This window comes from Panthera uncia, chromosome F1 (genome assembly GCF_023721935.1).
Source record: "Panthera uncia isolate 11264 chromosome F1, Puncia_PCG_1.0, whole genome shotgun sequence".
In the NCBI taxonomy this organism is placed as follows: domain Eukaryota; kingdom Metazoa; phylum Chordata; class Mammalia; order Carnivora; family Felidae; genus Panthera; species Panthera uncia.
Window position 1 is genome coordinate 52,772,720 of NC_064813.1, and position 22,515 is coordinate 52,795,234.

Below are 22,515 nucleotides of genomic sequence, written 5' to 3' on the forward strand. Positions count from 1 at the left end.
ATGGAGAGCAGCAGTGTGAAGACAACCCCGGCCTGCTGTGAACACAGCGCTTGGTCATTTTGGAGGGAAAAAAAATTCTAGAAAGATGACACCTGAGAACAAGCAGAGCTGATCCGTTTTTGGCTCAGCTAGGCAGTATCTTAAACACTTGGAACACAAAATAACAGGGAATATGATGCTAATAATAATAATAGCTAACGTTCACCAAGGACTTACACTGGTCAGACATTAGGCTGACCATTAAATACATTATCATATTTAATCCTCACAGCAAACTCTGCAGGATATTCATCAATATTATCATCACTATTTTACAGATGGAGAAATTGAGACCAGAGACATTAAGAAACGTGTCAGTAATTGACCACAGCAACTCCAGGCTGCCTATTAGCAAATCCCATACCTTAAATATGGAGGACTTAATAATGTGCTGTGTAGAATGACGGGTTTACAATACAATTCCAAATGTATTATCTTTAATTTGCAAATATATCACACCCGTGTCTTCGTAAAATACTGTGCTACTTAATGGAACTTTGCAAGAAGAAACTAACAGTTTGCAATTTTTCCCTCCACTCTCCTCAGCTCTGCACTTCTTTAAAATATCCAGTGATAAAGAAAAATGTAAGTGAAAATTAAAAAAAAAAAGACTAAGATATAGGTGCCTTAGCACTTCATGTTAGACTTTTTATCAGTGATCTCTCTCACTCTGATGGAAAGGAGACAGTAGGGATGGCCTTGCAACTAACCCCTGCTTCGCCGGCCCATTAGCTGTTTTCCGATGTGCAAATGACTCTGGTCTCCCAGGACTGTTTAAGAGTTCAGCTGACTACAGCACTGTGTCCTTCTGGGCTTCCAGTTAAAATCAATGCATTAACTGAGGATGCTAGTTAGATTCTATAACTGAAGTTAAGAAAGGTGAGGAAGAAAAGAATTGGTAGCTCTCTAAGCTTGGGAACTTTCAAAGAGGCCAGTTCCCGAGTGGCATTAAAATAGAAGTATAATTACTTATAAAAGCTGGGGGACTGGGGCACCTGGGTGGCGCAGTCGGTTAAGCGTCCGACTTCAGCCAGGTCACGATCTCGCGGTCCGTGAGTTCGAGCCCCGCGTCAGGCTCTGGGCTGATGGCTCGGAGCCTGGAGCCTGTTTCTGATTCTGTGTCTCCCTCTCTCTCTGCCCCTCCCCCGTTCATGCTCTGTCTCTCTCTGTCCCAAAAAAAAATTATAAAAAAAAAAAAAAAAAAAAAAAAAAAAAGCTGGGGGACTTTGTTCTTTTCTACCTTTACAAAACTTCTGATAGATTTTCTTTGTTGGAGCACATAACCAAACACCTAAAAATGTGTGAGATAACCAGGGGATTCTCTCACATGTCGTAGGCACACAGCATTTGAATTGAATTTCTCTTCCTTCTACCTTGTCCCCATTAGTGAAGCTTTATTTTTCCACACTATTCCTCTCCAGATCCTAATTAATGACTTCTGGGGAGACCTACAGGCATACATGGAATCGTTGAGAAATACATTTCTTCACAGACCACAAATTTGGACCTGTTGACGGCAGAGCATGAAATCTTCTGCTACAAACGGAAAATGAAATCCTCAGACAATGACCTGGGCTGCCTCTCGGGGACAGATGCTAGGCTCTTCCTCTAAATAGCCTAGGACAGTCTACACGGAACCGGGTGCTGTTCAGAAATGGGAGTGGCTCCGACATTATTCAAACCATTTCTAAAAAAAGGCAGAAATATTCTACAGAGAAACTTCAAGAAATAATAATGTGATCCGGCACAGAGCAGTATTGGCAGGAACTAGAAGATGTTCCAGTTTTGACACAGACGCCTTGTTTTAGAGGATCTACAACAAAGGCACGATTCTGAAATTGTAGCAGCTCTGGAACCAAAACCGTTCCTTGAAATAAAGGTCTCCCTGCTCACAAAAGGAAGTAATAACAGACACCGGGAGCTTGCATGTGACCTCTTGACACTGGTAAGGTTAATGACGAGAACCAAAAATGTCATTAAGAATATCAGTACAGCATATGGGCTTCAGAGTCTGAGAAATCCAAACTGAATCCTGGCTGTACAATTCACTACTTGTCTGATTTTATGCAAGTTATTTGCACAAGTTATTTAAGATCGGTCCTAGTTTTCCATTTATATTTACCAATTTATCAAATGTCTATTGGAAAGACAGGTGAAAAACAATTTTCTTTCAACCAACCTTCCTTCCTTCCTGCCTTCCTTCAAGCTGCCTTCCTTCCTGCCTTCCTTCCTTCCTTTCTTCATCATATATCAATTGCTATATTGTCAGGGTATTCAATATAAATTCAATACAACCCAACTTCTGAAATATAATGCTGTCAAGGTCATGTACATATAAAGGAAAATGTGGAAGTAATTGATATATGATGATAGCTTACAAATTATTTCCATTATTTATGACAAAATTGTCATAATTTTGCACTCAAATTTTGTACTCAAATTTTGGTAATGTAACTGAAAGCCTAGTAAAGCAGTCTTAAAAAAAAAAAAAAAAAAAAAAGAGGGGCACCTGAGTGGCTCAGTCAATTAAGCATACAACTTCGGCTCAAGTCATGATCTCATGGATGGGATGGGGAGTTCTAGCCCCATGCCGGGTTCTCTGCTGACAGCTCAGAGGCTGGAGTCTGCTTCAGATTCTGTGTGTGTCTCTCTCTCTGCCCTCCCCCTGCTGGCGCTCTGTCTGTCTCTCAAAAATAAACATTTTAAAAACAAGAAAAAATATGTAGCTATAATTTATTGAGAACTATTATGTGGCTTATTATGCTAAGTGTTATGGAGGACTAAAATATAAACAATATAGCCCTTGTTCTCAAGTTGTTTATGCTTCCCTATGAGACATACTAGGTGACTAACATAATGTAAAAATGAATACTAACAATATTTTCTGAGTGTTTGTTGTTTGCACTGTGCCAAAAATATTACATCTATTACCTCATTTAAACCTCAATGGGGCACCTGGGTGGCTCAATCAGTTAAGCATCCGACTTCAGCTCAGGTCACAATCTCACAGTTCATGATTTTGAGACCTGCGTCAGGCTCTGTGCTGACAGCTCAGAGCCTGGAGCGTGTTTCGGATTCTGTGACTCCCTCTCTCTGCCCCTCCTTTGCTCATGCTCTGTCTCTCTCTCAAAAAAAAAAATAAATAAATAAACATTAAAAAAAAAATTTAAACCTCAAAATAACCCTCTGATGCTGTTATAATTACAACCTCCATTTTACAGAAAAGGTTTAAAAAGGGTAAAGTAATTGGGGCACATGGGTGGTTCAGTCAGTTAGGCATCCAACTCTTAATTTCGGCTCAGGTCATGATCTCACAGTTTGTGAGTTCAAGCCCCACATCAGGCTCTGTGCTAACAGTGTGGAGCCTGTTTGGGATTCTCTGTCTCCCTCTCTCTCTGCCACCCCCACCCCACTCATGCTCTTTTTCTCTCCAAATAAATCAACATTTAAAAAAAAGGGTAAAGTAACTATGTTTCTTGAGATAATACTGCTAGTAAGTAGTAAATTTTGGATTGAACCCAGATTCTCTGCTCTCTCTAATATGGTAGTCACCAGCCTTGGGGGACTAGTTAATTTAAGTAAAACTAACTAAAATTAAAAATTCAATTCTTCACTTGCATTAGAGACATTTCAAAGGCTCAGTCAATACTCACAGACTCCACCTGATCCAAGAGACCAAGCTTTTTACCTTTACGTTCTATTTTCCTCTGTGGAAAATATGATGTTAAAATGCAAAGTTGTAGGGAACAGGATGTAAATAGTGAAATTCAGAAAGGGGAGAAATTATATAATTGTAAGTAATCAGATGTATGATGGATCATAAACTTCATGAGGGCAGAAACTCATCTGTCGTGTTCATTTTGAATTCCTAGCACTTAATAAAAGAGTCGTATGGATCCATGTCTCAAAAAAACATTTCCTGAACAAGTGGACAAAAGATGGATGAATAAACATTTGAAGATAGGCTTGACAATTGTATATCGTTTGGATCTAGAAAGCAGCTGCTGGGGAAATAGCCTGACCCCAACACTAGATGTTATAAAGAACAGAGTGTATTTCTCATATAGCAGAGAGAAATATTTACACAGTTTAGACCATAAAGCAAGAATCCACTCCCTTCCAAATATTTCCAAATTATGCATGAATTGATAATAACCTAAGACTGGCTAAGGTCAGAGTAATTGCCATTTAATTGGCTTCAAGTATACTAATGATTATGATAATGTTGATACTAAAAAGACTTAATAGGTCTGGAGAAAAATGTCTGGGAGAGCAGAGAGGTAAATCCATGGGAGGTGGGGATCGGAAGGGGATAATTATGGTGGTCATCAGCGTGGGAATCACCAAACAGCAACTCACTACAATTGTGAAGACACTTTGCTTTTAGAAGAAATTTTGGAATTAAAAAAAAAAAAAATTAACAGTAGGGTAAGAGGAGGAAGTTGTGTGGCCCAAAAAGTTATGTGTGAGGGAGAAGTTTAGTTGGGTTAAATTAATTGGACTGTCCAGGGAGAAGCCACTAAACAGGGGCTCAGGTGGCCTCAAAGAAAACACTCAAACAGCTAAGAAGGAAAAGGGAGGTGGGGGGCAAAATGGACTTGGCTTCCTATGGGGGTAACATGCTGGCTGGAGCTGCCACACAGAACCAAAAATTGGTGCAAATGTAAGGAAAAATGTATGCTAAGTTAAACCAGAATGATCTCATTCTTACATGTTGTACTCCTTAAGTTCTCCACATCCTCAATGTATCTAAAATCTCTAGTAAAATAGTCTAAGCATCTTAAGATTAGGCACCCTATGTAGAAAAGACTTGAGGGGCACTGGGCTGTTCAGTCGGTTAAGCATCCAACTTCAGCTCATGTCATGATCTCACAGTTCGTGGGTTCGAGCCCCGCATCAGGTTCTGTACTGGCAGCTCAGAGCCTGGAGACTGCTTCAGATTCTGTGTCTCCCTCTCTTTCTCTGCCCTCCCCCACCCTGCCTCGCTCGTGCTATGTCTCTCAGAGGCAAACATTAAAGTAAATTAAAAAAAAAAAATTGAGGGACACCTGGGTGGCTCAGTCGATTAGGCCTGATTTTGGCTCAGGTCATGAGCTCACAGTGTGTGGGATTGAGCCCCACGTTGGGCTCTGTGCTGGTGGCATGGAGCCTGCTTGGGATTTTTTTCTCCCTCCTCTCTCTGCTCCTCCCCCACTCATGCTCTCCCTCTCTCTCAAAATAAATAAATAAATTTTAAAAAAGAAAATAAAAGACTTGATAGCTAAACATGTAATCATTGAGAAAAAGTAGGGAAGCGATTATGATCCTAGATACACATGATCTTGGGAGAGATAGGTTAATCAAAGGGCAATTGCTAAGAAACCCTCCCTCTGGGTTTTGTCCTAGGTCTCATCTTATCACAACAGTTATCTATAAAAGAAGCAGCTGCTACAATTGGGGCTTTAAAATAGCAGAAATCCTAACACTCCTTTTAAAGGTCTCTATAATGCTTCCTACTTCCCAAATCAGTTCCATGTTAATCTCCTTTAATGGCACGATTCCTATCCAGGTCAACGTCAAAAAGCTGAAGTCATGTAAAAATAAATTTATGATGTAGATAATCAGCTGAAATACACTGCACCTGAGGACCGTCTACCGGGGTGAGGCTGAATGGGAGTGGCAGGTCCCTGATATTTGTTCTAGTAGCCATAAAGCCACACTGGCTCTCAAATAGCACAATCTGCCATTCACTTAAGTCTGGTTTGCCAGGAAGCCCAAGGATGGACTCCCCACCAGTACCATCAGGCTCAGGGAATTTGGCTAGCGCCAGGCACCTCAGACTTCTGCCAGCTAATTGGCTTTGGGGAAGCCGCTGACCTACTCTCCACTGAGTGGCTTTTGTGAACCTGGAACCCAGCCTGCCTCTCATCATTGATCAACCTTGGCCAAGCCAGCTGGCTTGTTCCTTTGCAGACAGCTTGCCTTAGGGAAGCTGGTTGGTGGCTCTACAACCTACTAAGCGAGAGGGAGGCAGAACTACAGAACAATCTCTCAAGAAAGGACCAGAGCTCACTTTCATTTGAGGGAGACATAGGAATGAACAAAACCACGTAGGATGACTGATAATAGAGACGGGGTTGCACTCTGAAGAGCCTTAACTAGACAGTAGAAAGGTAACTAACCAGTCAGGAATGGTGCCCAAATGAAACAGCCTTTGTCAAATGTAGACCAGAATTCCTTTATATTAAATTTAAGCACAGGGGCGCCTGGGTGGCGCAGTCGGTTAAGCGTCCGACTTCAGCCAGGTCACGATCTCGCGGTCCGTGAGTTTGAGCCCCGCGTCAGGCTCTGGGCTGATGGCTCGGAGCCTGGAGCCTGTTTCCGATTCTGTGTCTCCCTCTCTCTCTGCCCCTCCCCCGTTCATGCTCTGTCTCTCTCTGTCCCAAAAATAAATTAAAAACGTTGGAAAAAAAATAAATAAATAAATTTAAGCACAATGTCATGAACATCAATGCCATATACACACACTGGTAGAAAGAAATAGGGATCTGCTGTTTGGAGGCCAGTGGGAAGAAATTCCACATCAGAGTGCTATCTGATGGGGGCCTCTCCTCCCCCTTCTATCACTGCTCATGGTGCCATCACTGTACTTTCAGTATATGAGCAAATGTGGAAACAGGTTGCCCCCCACCAACCCCAGGTGAAATCCACTGGGAATTTTTTACAATATAAAAGGAATAAAAATGGGTAGCATATTAGACAAATGCTGGATTCCTATATCAACCTCACAAACAGAAATGACAAATGTGGACAGTCAAATAAATGATTAACTTTTAATAGTATTCCAATTAACGCAGGAGGAAGGGAGCTAAAAGAACCTTTTCTTAACCATTTCAATCTTTCTGTCCTTTCTAACACAAATGCAGAAAGGATAGATTTCTTCAGTTCAAAGGATTCTTGATGCTATGTTTGGTAAGTCCACAAGAGAGAATCTGTCTACTTCATTTCTAATGTAATTGTTGTTTTTCAAAAATAAATAAATAAATAAATATTCCAGAGACCCAGACACGCACAGGGAGTATGTGGCAGCCTAAAACCCACATGGATTATATACAGAATCATGGACACATCTTTAAAATGTTGGTACTTCAATTTTCCCCATGAATAAAAAGAGTAAGATTGTTAATACTCCAGTGGTCCACTATGGCCATATTCTCAAAACGACTGAGGCAGATGGTGCTCAAAGTTAATAAATCAAATTCGCTTCTTTCTACAAAGGCAAAACTTACAAGGACTTTGGTCCTGAAGTTCTAAAAATTGGAGCCAGAAAGTAAACCTACGCTAAAATGTTACTCTATGCTCCAACTTGGATTTATGTAAGATGTCATATCATATACTGTTTGACAAAAGCACAGACCCCTGAAACAGGTTCCCAGGGATTGAACAGCTTGAGTGTTGTTATGTTTATTCATACCGTTTATAACGTTTGGCAGGTTAATCCAAAGTTTATGGTGGGATCTCAAGAACCTCAGAGTGGGAAGTGACCATAAAAGATATTCTAGTCTAAACCCCACATGGTACCTGAACTTGTTCTCCACATCTCTCACAGTGATGGGAAACTTACTGCCTTCCAACACAGTTCATTCTGTTTCTGGACATTAAGTGAAGAACTCAAAGCAATGAAATAAGTCCTAATTTTTTTTTTTTTTAACGGTTGACTTAAGTAATCATTTAAGAGCTCAATATCTCCTAACACCCATAGCCTCTGAAGAATCCCAAACTAAATATATATTTAAATATTCCTATGGTTCACAAAGACAAACTATATTAAACAAATACACAGCCCAGGCAGTAGAGTCAGAATGCCTGCCATAAAATCCAATCTCTTATCATGCAATGTGAGAACTTTGGCAAGTAACATTACTTCTCTAAGCTTTCATTCCTCTGCAAAATGGGGAAATACCCACCTCTGAGGGTCACTGTGAGGAACAGCAAAAAAAAAAAAAAAAAAAAAAAAAAAAATCCAACTAAAGCACATAGCACGTAGCCTAATGCATATTAAGCTCTCAAGAATTATGTTATTACTCTTACCTGCAAAAGCTTTGCTATTAATTTTGAGACAGACTGCTCAAGTTTCTTATCAACAAAGCATGACCAAAAAATCACCATCTGGCAATGCAGTATCTGTACATGAAATAACTTTTTGTGGCACTTAAATATATTCCCAAATGGCTTAATGTCAGGACAAAGCTCACAAAGAAGGTGCTCTTCGCTATTGCTTATATTATAACTTGGGAGTTTTGTTCAATACTCTGCATTAATGAGGGAGCTTCTTAGGATAATATTACAACAGAGAGTGCAAGAAATACCAGTGAGGTCAATGCAGTTCTATTAACTGTCATCTAACACAGAAATATTTTCCTTGAATACCATTAAAGCTTTCTCCTTTTCTTTGTTCTGCTTTTTGAAGGCAGTAGGAACCCAAATTTCCCTACCAATAATTTCTGTTTTCGACTTGGCAGCATAATGATATTAGACTTGAGGAAAAAAAAAAAATCACCTTGGCAATGTCTTCTTCAGAGGGTTTTTACAAAAGATATTTTGTTAGGATAAATTTCACTAAGCAGGTTCTTTAAGTAAGCAAAAACAAATCAGCTTGTTACTAAATGACCTGAGTAGCTTTCTATTTTTTAAAGAGAACCTACCTCGAAAACACTACACCCTTTAAATGAACATTTTATTAAAATGGAGGATATGAAACAGAAGGGTAATTAGACAAGTAAGTTGCTCTTTGCTATCCTGCTGATAGGGTAAACCCAGAAGACTCTCAGAGTTCCCACTGCCATATATAAATCAAGACACAAGCTGTGGTTGTGGCAAAACAGTTCTGGGATAATTTTTCTTTATATCCTGGGGGCTCAAGACAACTGACTGAAGAGATATAATGGCAACTAAATGAATACATGGCAACTAAATGAATACTATATTTTGTGTTCTCTTATATACGCATATGTGTACACACACACCACACCTACACACCCATACCCACACACACAATGCCTTCTCTAAACTGAAAAGTGGAAATAGGAAGTATACCCGATAAATTATGATGAGATAGCTCAGAATTAATAGGGCCTCTGGATAAAGAAACTTTGAATGGAGAAGAAGAGAAATTACTACATTTCTTCCACCCAAAGGCTTCCTAAACATTAGGTCAGCCCTATTAATTCGTGAGTCAGAGCAAAAGATGAGGGCCTTCCATTCTAGAGAGGCTGGCAATGATTTGTCAAGCCGATATTTCAGCAGGGTATAGACGACAGGACCCCCTTAAGATCCACCCAGGAATAAAAATAAAAGATACTTCTAGATCCTCCAATGGTTTGAAGTTAACTTCTTTCCCTGGGGACCTCGTATCCAGAGGCAGACACTAACTCAGCCTAACCAAAACACAGGGACCTAAGCATGTTGTTCCACACGGGGTCTTAAGCTGTGACATTGTGACCTCCACAGCTTCTGGTACACAATGCTTCTTCCAACTCACAATTAACCCAACACTCTAGCTGCTCAGGTATTCCGTAAAGATCTCTTCTGGACCGATCCCCACCACTATCTGCGTCTTCCTGGCCTCATCAAACCCCAAGTGAGAAGAGCTTGGTTTCCTGAGATCAGAATCCTAAGGAAAAGTCCCCTCTTCATGAATGTCACTTATACCTTAGGCACAAACCCCTTGTTGAACCCACAAACTCTGCCACTTCCTGGGAGTACCAGGACTCTTCCCCATCTCTCCTCCCCCCGAGTGATATCTGGCACCAGTACCAGCCCACTGTGCCGAGAGTGTGGACAATCAACCCGAGGCTGGAGCAGTAACACCCCGTTTGGCCAAGACTGCAACAAAGCTTGATAGAGATACAGAGCCTGAAAGGTGACGTACCTGACTTTTCATCCCATTCCTACTCTACCTGCAATGGGCCATTGAGTAAGTCACTGAAACTCTCTGAGCCTTGGATTCCTCATCTGATTAATGAGAATCTCACACTCAGGGTCCTGCTGGGTGAGGCTTTAAGGTGATAATGGAACCTTAATATCCTGTGCCCTTTCCACACTGAACGGTGACTTATTCCAACACACCTATTCCCATCCTCTGCTTTGACTGTATCCTAAAGAGACAGACTCACAATTCAGACACATCCTTTAAACTGCCTACCTGGACTCTTGATGTTTGTATTTGGTAGACTTTAAAAAGTAGAGGAAATATTAAGCACTTCTGCAATAGAAACTTTCTTTCAAAATGTCAAATCAAATAAGGAAAGCAAATGTGTCTATCCATAAAATATATAAGTATGTTATTAGTTTTAATGACTCATTTTTCCCCATGAGGAAGTATTTAGAAGTCATCTAAAATTATATAAACCTGCTCTTCTCCTCTCCTGTTTATGTCAGTATTTTTATGTTAAAAATGTACCAACCAAACTTCAAATAAATCTGACTGGTAGTAATATAGCAATCTGTGGGAAGATTTCAGATGCTCACAGAAATAAAACTCTACTGCACTTCAATATATTGACGAGAGATGGTAGGATTGTGAGAAAATACAGAGGGAAAGTTTTTCAAACATAGGCAAAAATGCATAAACAAGACTTCAGATCCTGAGTATTGAAATATCTATTAATTGTTCCATGGTTCCTTCCCCTCTCATTCCTATCAACTGTGGCAAAAATAACCTACTTCCTCTTTTTCAGAAAGATGAAAAGCATCCAAAGAATTATCCAGTTAAGACAAAATTTATAAAAGGGCACCACTTACTAGCCAGATCTACAAATCATAGTTCCTATGGGTTGGTACTCACAGATATTGTCATCATCATAATAATTACAAGTACCTTTGTGTCCTATACTGGTGTCATGTTTCTATGCACATCGTATCATTTTCTTTTTCGCTTTTTTTAAGTAGGCTTCAGCCCCAGCGTGGAGCCCAATGGGGGGCTTGAACTCACCCCCCGAGATCAAGACCTGAGCTGAGATCAAGAGTTGGGCCCTTAACCAATGGAGCCACTCAGGTGCTCCCATTATATCATTTTCTAAATACAACTAATATCAGAAGAGAAGGGATGAGAAAGAATGCAGTCTAACTGCTCCCCTGGGCATATGGAAATAGACACAGAGCTGAATGGACTTCCCCAAAATCACTATGCTAGGTAGTGGAAAAATCACAATTAAAAGCTAAAGCGTGGTATTTTACCAGACACGCGAGAGAAGTTCAGTTAATATTTATGGAGGTGTGCTAAAACTTATTTCTATCCTCTGAATTTTTTCCACGATGCTCTGTTATCAAAATTCCCTTAGTAAAATTTAATGTACCTATGAGTACATTAAAGGAATTCTTCTATTTCTTCATGCACATTTTAAAATATGGGTTATTTGTCCATTTTCTCTGATAGAGGAATGAGCCCTCCTTTCTTCATCTCAACCACTTTACCTATGTTGTTGGTGGTGAAAACTGCTTGGGTTGAAGTCCCTTTTTTCCTTTTTATGCTGTTGTCTTGCTTTGCTTGACCTAAGGGTAAATATTAAAAACTAAATTTCCTTATGAAATTTTGGAACCAATTTTCACCTATTGTATGTCTATAAAAAGTCAGAAAGGACCCCTAAGATCGTTGACATCGCCAAAAAATAACAAAATTTATATGAATTTGTATTAGTCCGGGAGGTCAGTATAATATATCCAGATTCTAGCTCATGGCGTCACCCCCAACCACATACCCTGTGTCTAAATTAGCTCTCTTGGGTTTACAAAAACCTCATAAGCAAGGTAAATTCTGTCTTCAGTCCCATGCTCACAAGTAAATAGGCTGCAGTAGGTCTTAGAGGTTGTGCAACTTGTTCAGGTCCAGGAGGTGGCAGAGCCAGGCATTGAATCTAGGTCCGCCTCACCCTGAAGCTTGACCCTTACTGTTTCCAGCAACAAGAGCTAATATTGATTTCATCCTTATTCTATATCATGTGGCATGCTGAGCACTTAACCTGCAGTCTCTTATTGGATATTCACGACATTTTATTCGCAAATACTACTACTGCCATCATCTTACAGATGACGAAACGGAAGACTAGAGGGGCGCCTGGGGCGCTCAGCCAGTTAAGCGTCCCACTTCGGCTCGGGTCATGATCTCTCGGGTCGTGAGTTCGAGCCCCGCATCGGGCTCTGTGCTGACAGCTCGGAGCCTGGAGCCTGCTTCGGATTCTGTGTCTCCCACGCTCTCTGCCCCTCCCCCACTCATGCTCTGTCTCGCTCTGTCTCAAAAATAAAAACATTTTAAGAAAATTTTAAAAAAAGAAAGAAATAGAAGATTAGAAAGGCTTAAGTATCTTTTTTTTTTTTTTTAAGGCAAAGTGAAATACACTCTTTTGGCATGAAATAGCTAAACTGGTCCCCCATGCTTCTGTGATTCATCTATACTTTGTCATGCACGCTGGCCTGGCTGGGGAATATCACGCTGTGTATGACTGTGGGTGCCTTGCTCTCGTGTGCAAGAGTCCAAGAAAAATACTTGAGTCGCCAAGGTGAAACCCATCATACCAATAAACAGCAAAAAGCCCTTTAATCCTTCGATCAGTGAATGTTATACCTAAATAAAATAATTATTGCTTTCATAAAATGTCTCTGTTGGCCACTGACAGAGAGTAAACTGAACCAGCGTGTCCTACAATAGCCTTTAAATAACCAAGGAGAGAGATCAAAATAAAAATAAATCTTGACCAGATTTATAGGTGCACTTTGATTAGTTCTTGTTTTTTTCCTTCAAATACGCAATACCTGAAAAAAAATGAAAAGGGAATGTTGGGACCAGATATCTTGTAATAGATGGGTCTTCTCTGACATACAGTATGGTATAATGCTGACAAAGTAATGCTGGCCCATCATTCGTGAGGCTTACTAGCCAACTGGAGCCCGGAAAAGAAAAGGGGATTTTCCAGGATGTGGAAAGGCACAACCATTTGGATTTGAACAAACTTTCATTTTTTAACTGTACTTCTTGAAGTTTGGGGTTTTGTTTTGTTCTTATGTTGTGACACTTTGTTATTTGCTCCACACAACAAATTCTTTGTTTCGAACTATAACAACTTTTTGACTCAAAAATTCTAACGTTAAAATCAAGTAGTTCATTCAGACATAATTCTGGCGCTGGCTAAGGAGAAGGCGTATCTTCTAAGAATTTAATCGCGCACAACCGTGACGCAATTGGGGTTGTTTACACTCTAAGCCGTCACTTCCCATTGGCACCCGAAATCATTAGCAGAAATACCAGTGAATAAACCCGGTTCAAACAACCCATTGTGTTGAAGTGAGTGAAAGTTTCATTTTTCTCTAAACCACCCTTTTAATGAAAACTTCTTTATTTCCCTCAGGCAGCACTTTATCTAAGATGTATTTGGCTGGTTGCATAAAAATACCCGGTAAAGGAAAGAAGGTTCCCATCAAAGCTGTTGAAATCTGATTTCATTTCAGATTCTAGAACTAATGTTGTTTTTTGTTTAAATAGATTTTGTCTGTCAATTTCCAGACCTGCTGTGCCATCAGCCTGTATGGACTGCTGTGGTCAACACGGGGGTTGTAGCAGCAAATTTTATTATGGACTGGTAATTGAATTGAACAGGTTTACATTTGAATAGATTTACTACATCATGATCTCTGACATACTGCACGGGACTGAAATCCCTCTCCATCTATAAAGATACATTTAAGACAGTATCATTCTCTCCAGGCTGAGGAGGCCAGTCTTGAGCCAAGGAGATGGCCAAACATAATTGTGCATTTATATGCAGGGTGTAATACAATATTTCACTGCATTTTTAAGTACAAAAGAAGAGAAATATTCCATATTTACTCATAGCCATCCTTTTGGGGGGAGGGGCTTAGAGAACTGGTATTTTCCCATCAAAGTGGGCATAAGGAAGTAAAGGAAAATAAATTATTATTTAAGTATATCAGCAACAGCAGCAATTCCCTTGAAAACGGACCCTCTAAAGGCTTGATAAGGGCAACTGAAGAGGTGTGAATTACAGATAAGCACTGTCCCATTTCTTTTCACCAACAATGTTTAATTAAACCCAGTTCACACTTCCTCGTCACTCTAACCACCCTTCAAAACTGCTCCTGCTTCAAAACCACAACGTGGGAAATTAGAGGAAATTTTATTATTATTTTTTTTACTTCCTCCATAAACCTGGAAGTGCAAAGAGTTGAGTAAATCATGGGGGTAAAGTGAAACCAGTCAAAAAATGCTACCAACCTGGAAATGGAGACATATCTCCATGTACTTTAGTTTTTGAAAATAAAAGCCACATCTAGGACACAGCAATGCAAAGCGCTAATTGATATATTATTTTTATGGCACTTTAAATACATGGATTTGCTCTTTGAAAATGATTCCTCAACTCCTGACTCTTAATTTACCCCTTTTGAATGAGCGTAAGTTTAGTGCGAGTCTCTACAGCTCAACTAAGCGGCAACATAAAGACCAAAAGTCGACCACCAATTACTCACCATTTACCGTGAAGTAGGTTTTGTTTGTCACTCTTTTACAGGATTTAAGGCAATTGCTAAGATAAAGCTTTCAACCTCAAAAGAAGTGAGCTATCACCATCATCCTAACTAAAAGGGAGATTCTTTGTCCTGTGTGTAGTGTCATTATGGTTGGGTTTTTATTTATGTTTTTCCTGGTCAAAACTGTCCCATTGGCATTTCCACTTAAGTTTTCTCTAGCAAGAGCAATCATACCCGACTTGCTCACTGTTGTACCACTGCAGTCTAGAATGATGCCTGGCACTCTGGAGAAACTTAATACATATTTAGCAAGGGCATTATAAATACAAAATATACTAACTGTGAAAAATCCTAATAGTGCCAAAGGCTATATGGTGAAAAGGGAAAATACCCCTCCTCACTGGATTTACAGTGCCACACTGTCCCCAATCTTTATTTGTCCCTCCTTCTACTTCCCCATGTGCACCCTACCACAAAGCATATCTCCCTTCTACCATTCTTTCTCCTTTCTCTCTCTCCAGATATTTTCATATGAATTATTAAGATAAACTTTTTATAATTTTTATTTAATATAAATACATATTTGTATATAAAAATATACTCATATATACGGTGAATCCCACTACTAGGGGATTTGTGCTTTATTTTATTTTATTTTTTTACTTGACAATACATTTTGCATCACCTTTTCATAAGGCTTTAATTATACAATTATACACCCTCTGTTTATAGCTTTCCTCACCCCCCCCCCCCAGAGGAAGAGGAGAGTCAAGATGAGAAGAAGAATTTGAGAGTCTTCTCTGTTCCTAGTCAAATGAGGGATTAGTTCTTAGTGGTCTAGTAAAGGTCTTAAGAACATAAGTCCAAAAGAGAAGACTGGAAAAAAAGAAAGAGTGTTTTACACCTAAAATTAATTTTTTTTAAAAAGTGGTGGGGCGCCTCGGTGGCTCAGTAGGTTAAGCGTCCGACTTCAGCTCAGGTCATGATCTCGCGGTCCGTGAGTTCGAGCCCCGCGTCAGGCTCTGTGCTGACTGCTAAGAGCCTGGAGCCTGTTTCGGATTCTGTGTCTCCCTCTCTCTCTGCCCCTCCCCCGTTCATGCTCTGTCTCTCTCTGTCTCAAAAATAAATAAACGTTAAAAAAAAATTTTAAAAAGTGGTAACAATATGAAATGATGGCTATGTTGATTGGCTTGACTCTGGCGATTATTTCACAGTACACATGCACATCAAAACATCAAGTCATACATTTTAAATATATAGTTTTTATTTGCCAACTATATCTCAATTAACGACGGAAGGAAAGATCTCTCTGCAAACTTAGAAAGGAGAAGAAACACAAAAAGACAACGACTAGCCTCTTGGTGTCCTTCGACCTTCACCTCCTGCAAATTGTAAAGGTAAAAAGAACCAGAACTACCAAGCATACCTGGTGGGCTTAGCTGCACATGTGACGTTTCCCACCTTGTCCCCTCCTGTCGATGTCAAGCCGTCAGCCAGGACTCATCAGAAAACTCAGGCGTGAACAAGTATTCTGTCATCAGATTCAGGGTGCTTACTGTGACCCCCTCTTTTCCTGATTTCTCTAGCATTTCTGTAACCCCTTGCACACACCCCTTCCCCCATTCCCACCCTAAAGCGCGGGGCCTCTAACGACGTGCCTTACCTTCTTTCAGCATGCCCACTTTTAAACACTTCATGAAGCGGCAAGCCTGGCAGGATTTACGTCTGCGCTTTGTGATTTCACATTCATTCGTGGCGGGGCAGCTATATTCTATATTACCTAAAACACAGAGTTTGAAGGAAAGCGGTTAGATTTGCAAGACCCGAAAAATGTGAGCATCCCAAAGGCAATGTCTACGCATTCATCCTGCCCCTCCCCTCAAAAAAAGTCACAGGAGATTCATGAAGATGTCATAAATGTCACGAAGCTGTCTGCTCGGTAGCAACCACTTGAGATGCACTGAATAACTGGAAGATAAATGGTAAAGGATCTCAAAAGCTTAAGTTTAAAGTTAGCCTTTAAAACACTATGCTCAGTCTACCCGTGTAAAACATCAGTCTTTCAGAATCTTAGGATCGAAATGAATTTTCAAACTAGATTATTTCCGTAAAAGCACAAACGTCAAAATCATATTCTCGTGTCATCAGTTCTGGATTTCCTTTGGTTACGAATGCTCCAATGCATCAGGCTTATCGTCTTTCTGACACTAAACAGCACAAACCCCACTGTGAAAAATTATCAGCAGGCTAACCTGGGGCCTTACAATAAGCTCCTAGAGGGCAGGGACCGAAATGACTTGGCTCTCACTAGGCCTCACAACATGGTTCTCTGCTTTGTAAATGTTTATTGAAAAGGAGGAGGAAGAGGATGATGATGACCATCATCGTCATCATCATGTTTGTTACATTATCTGCATTAATGAATTCCAAACACTCAAGCTCCATGAAAGTGTCATAAATAAAAATAAACTGCTACGAAACTACACTGTTAATATCAGAGTTGACATTATTTGTGGTCGTACTTACACCCTGGAAGTGATAAATACGTAGCCAGAAGAAGATCCAAACTTTAACTTGAAATTTTTTCAATTAATGCCAATGACAGCATGTGGGATGTGCTCTGGGGCTGCCTACAGCTTTGCAAAGAAGCTGCCTTTAAAATAAAGCCTCTCTCCCGTATCAGCTCTGTCACATAGTGCTTGAAGGTCTTTCCTTGCTTCCTAACCCTTTCCCCTTGTGATTAAGTGCATTAGTATCTTAATGAAAATGCATTCTGTTTATTGCCCTCTTGGGAAGGGGGAGGTCATCACACCAAATGCATAAATTGTCATCAGAGACGGTCCGAGCATAATTGCAATTTTGCTGCTCCGTGTTTGCAATACTCAGGGTCCATCCAAGTCCCCTGAAACATGCGCAGATTCTAGTAATTAGCATAGAGTCTGCCTGGGACCACAGCATTGATGAAATATTTCAGAGTTAATCACACTTTGTAAACACTGATTTATATTGACTACCTTTCTCCAGACTGATGTCTCCTCATTAAATATCACATTAGTGGATTGCAGGATTGTACAAAGACTCAACTACTCAGCAACTGCTAATTCAACAGGAAGTAACACCTAACCACTTATAACTACTGAAAATTGGTTAAGTATGCATGACTAAAAAAATTTTTTAAAAAGCTGTGTACTATAACTGGAGATAAGCCTATCAAAACTGTTTGACTAAATTAGCATTCTAACTCAGGGCATTTATAGTAATAAAAGCAACTACTTTTTAACATAAGAGATTCAATAATAAGAGTAATATTAATTGCATCAACAAAGGCACACACCATCATCTTCAGAGATATTACTAATACCCAGGAAACTGAGGATAAGTCAAAGGAACCAGACTGGCTGGGTCACGGCTGAGAATAAAAGGATTTAGGATCTGAACTTTAGATGAACCATTTTTCACTGCTGTGCTCCTTTAACCATCACTGGAAATTTCTTTTGCATCCAGGGAGTATTGCTAGTAATTTCCTAGGGATTAATTAGTATTCTACTACCAGATTCTTTCACTCTACATACCTCTTCCTATACTTATTAAAAAGAAACTCTGTCTTTGCTTTCTTAGAAAGAGCTGAACAATAACTATTAGGGAGGAAAAATGGTTTCCAAACAGCATTTCTTGCCCTGTTTTTGCCTAAAGATTCAGTATCAAGTCCTACCTTTGTTCACTTTCCAATATCAAAGCATGACCCGCACTTTGAACTCAATGCTGGGAACTTCTACCAGGGTGACCCACCATTCCCCTCCCCGCCCCCACAAAAAAATCATCTTTCATTTCCAACCAGTTCCTCTTCATCTGAAAATTCTATCCTCATCCTCCACAAGAACACACTTCTGACAGGAACCTAAGTCAGGCACGTGTGAGCTCACATGTGGACTGTGGGCGTGATCTCCTAACTGGGCATTTTGCCTCCATGCTGTCCCCCTGTAATCCATGCTGCATACCTCTTCCTAGGACTTCTTTGGGTACGTCGGTACCCTAATTAAAAAAAAATCACTAGGGGCGCCTGGGTGGCTCAGTCGGTTGAGCGTCCGACTTCAGCTCAGGTCATGATCTCACAGTCTGTGAGTTCGAGCCCCGCGTCGGGCTCTGTGCTGACAGCTCAGAGCCTGGAGCCTGCTTCCGATTCTGTGTCTCCCCCTCTCTCTGCCCCTCCCCTGTTCATGCTCTGTCTCTCTCTGTCTCAAAAATAAATAAACGTTAAAAAAATTTTTTTTTAATTTTAAAAAAATTTTTAAAAAATCACTAGATTTCTATGGCCTCTTGAATTAAATACAAAATATTAGATTAGCAAACAAAATCCCCATTCCAATAAAACTCCTGCCTACTTCTCCAGCAATATTACAATTATTACCTTATGTGAACTTTCTGATGCAGCCATTTCAATTTATTCTTTTCCTGTGTCCTTCAGACTTCCCTCTGAGAATGATCTATCTTTGCCCCTCTTTTCTTCTTAAAATTACTTCCAAGTCTCAATGTTCAACTCAAATTCCATTCAAATCTTTCATGAAAACCTCTCAGACCATCATAGCAGAAAATGACTTCTTGGTTCTCATATCTTTTCACGTACTCTCATCACCTACAGACATGCCATATTTTGTCATACCTTTTTTGCATGCATATTACCCATTAGATGGTAAGATCCTGGAGGCAAGGACCATTTCTTACACAGTAGAAAAATCTTCCACGAAAAAGTAGTAAATAAGTAAAATAATATGCTTAGAAAGCTTATATTTTCTTGATTCCTCAAGGTCATTGCTTTGAACACTAATTATGGTGCTATAATGTAGTAATGCCCACAAGGTCAAGAGCTAGACATCTCATCAGGAGGCAATGTTAAGAACACTAAGAAAATCTGGGGCGCCTGGGTGGCTCAGTCAGTTGAGTGTCTGGCTTCGGCTCAGGTCATGATCTCGCGGTTTGTGAGTTCGAGCCCCGCTTCGGGCCCTGTGCTGACAGCTCAGAGCCTGGAGCCTGTTTCGGATTCTGTGTCTCCCTCTCTCTCTGTTCCTCCCCAGCTCTGTCTCTCTCTGTCTCTTTCTCTCAAAAATAAATAAACATTAAAAAAAAAATTTTAAAGGACACTAGGAAAATCATTCCACGAACCAAAAAACAGTATTCAGAAACTTAGTTAATTTTTTAAAACCTTGAAAAGTGGCTTTGAGAAAAATGAAATGCAAGGCAAAACAAGAAGAGATCATTGAGGGGAAAACCAAAAATATACAAAAGCTGCTAGGGAACAAAGTGTGAAAAGAAAAAAAAAAAACTGTAAGAGGCTTTAAAGGAAATAAAAGAGCATCTTGATATGAATAGAATAAGAATGAAAGGAAAATAAAACATGAAAATACAGACAGATGACACTAAAAGGGTTAACTTTTACCTTGTTATAGTACTTATTGAACACACTGGAGAAAATATTTAGGAGTGATTCAACAAGAGTAGCTAAATCTATGATTTATGACCCTTCTAAGGATGATTGTGTAAAGATTTTTAAATTTCTTCAAAAAACAGAAGGGAAATTATAAAATTACCACATGAGAATTTTAGATCATATATAAAGAAGTACTCTAGTTTCCTTTCTAACCATTATATTCCATAGTTCCTCAATGACAAAAAGAAATGTAAAGGCAGAGAAATTTTTAATAGTGCCTTAGGATGAACTTTGAGGGAGGAGATCTGTCTTATTCATTCTTGGATCCTTGATGCTCATCAATGAGCCTGCAATTTTGTATCATGTGATGGGCTGGAACAGAAAGAGGTAGTTCCTGCTCTTGAGAAGTCCACAGTCTTACAGAGGAGATAAGACTTGTAAGCAAATAACAATACAATTTGGTGTAGGGGGCAATGGTTCTGGATTCAGTATTAGCATGCACGTGCAAACACACACACTCCCACAAATGCAGAGATCATGCCTAAGAAAGTCAATGAATTCTGAGACTAGGAGCGAATGACCAAACTATACTGTGAAAAATGAATACGTAACTACGCCGTGGTAGAAGTATCTTCCCAAAGCTATAGGCAACAAAACATTTTTGTAAAAATTTCACTGTGAATGGATAGAAAATATAGTGGTCCTGAGTGTTTGCACAAATGATATATTTTCAGCTTAAGTGTACAGAAATTGTTAATGATGAATCAGGTATCCTTCAGCCAAATTTCAATAAATTAGTCTTGACATATATGAGTGATAACCTTGATTTCACTAAGTAACACCAGTTTATATCTTGAAAAACAAATCAACATTATTCTAAAGAACTTATGTGCTGGAGGGATACCTCTCTAATTTCAAAGCCCTCCCATCGAGTTTTAGTTCGTTGTTGTTGGCTATGATCACCCACCCAATAAAGTCTTTGATCCGTGTTAGAGTCTACACAGATTCTGTCCTTGAAATACCTTCCCTGGTGCTTTTTCAATGCAATAATTTTTTTAAAGGCATTTTTATCCTAAAAATGTGCTGCCCCAAGCACCTGGGTAATAATGCTACATCTATTTTGGTAATGGCTCAAAGACATTACTCCCAGTAGACCACGTGACCTCTACGGGGCACTTGTTTTCCTTCGATTCGCGAAAAGTGGAAAGCAGGTAAAAATATTTCCAGTAGCAACTGTGGGTACCTGGAATGTTAACACAGGACAGTCATTCGGGAGGAGGCAGAAGTTATTGTTCACAAGCTAGGATTCTCATTTCAGACACGGAGTTTTCTTGGATTATAGCTTGCTATTTTCTGGGACACATTTGTTAGATGGCACCGGGGACTGAATTGGGCACCGACTGAGGACACGACTGGAATTTTCCCAGTTTTGTCAATAGCTGGGGAAGTGAGCTCTGTTGCAGAGGGAACCAAATCAACATGGAAGCTTTGGGTTTTAAACCAGGCTGACAAGAATGATAGAGCAATTTATAATATCTCCTGGCAGCTTTTCAGAAAGTCCTGGGCTCTGATTACTTATTTCAGAGTCTTTTGTACAATTAGTTTGTAGGCAATATAATTTTCTCACTTACTGCTTAATAGAATCTTGCAGCTAGCTGGCGGATAGAATAACAGGGTGTATGTAAAACTCCAGCCTGGAGTGCCAGTGGATAATTTGTATATTCCTTTCAGTCACTTAATGGACTTTTACAGTTTGGCAGTGAAAGGGCTGAATGATGTAAATTAGCATGGCATCTCAAAATAAAAATATATGTCAAATCCTTACTCCCAACCCACATCACTCAAACACAGTAATGATGCATTTGGCTTCATGCAGTTCCTAAGAGTTATCCTCTTTTTCCTACATACAGACATCATAATTGTAAAGCCACTTTGAAAGCATCTGTATATTTCCCCCAATTGTTTTAATTTTATTAACAGAACCAAATGGCTTGAGATGACCCACAGGGCGCTCCAAGTGGGGTTTATCCAATTGTTTTCCAGTATTAAGTAATTTTAAAATAATGGGATTTGCCTTAGTACACAATTACAGAGCATTAAAAACATGCAGCCAATAATCCATAGTATTTTTGTTTTAAATGACCAAAAACATTCAAAAATGAAAGAAAACCCTCTAGTGTATAATAGTAAAAGTTTTTCCATACAGCAAAACACCTTTCCTTTCTCTCCTTTTCTTTTCTTTCTTGTTTTTAATGCTTCCTTTTTCCTATTTTCTGCCCCTTCCACCTGAAATTGAAATATTAGCTATAAGTAGGATTATATAATATGGAATAATTTATTACATATCTGTACATCAATGTACACACTTTTTAAATTTTTTCAAAGAATCCCAAGTTAGACTTCAAAGTTACCCAGAGACATTATACCTGTTCCCAAAGGATTGCTCTGAATACTTTTTGAAGCTCCCTTTAGAAATGCCACTAAAGTCACTTTACAAGCTATAAGGGGGGGGGGGGGCGTCAAATTACATT

The 22,515-nt window shown here is 39.6% G+C and overlaps 1 protein-coding gene across 2 annotated transcripts in view; it reads right to left on the reverse strand.

Annotated features, from left to right (window-relative positions):
* Window positions 1-22,515, reverse strand: part of ESRRG (estrogen related receptor gamma) — a 227,763-nt gene that overhangs the window by 140,503 nt on the left and 64,745 nt on the right. For both annotated transcript variants that reach the window (XM_049635220.1, XM_049635219.1), the window contains one exon: window positions 16,223-16,339. In XM_049635220.1, the coding sequence (XP_049491177.1) occupies window positions 16,223-16,339 (117 nt within the window). The remainder of the gene's footprint in view (window positions 1-16,222; window positions 16,340-22,515) is intronic.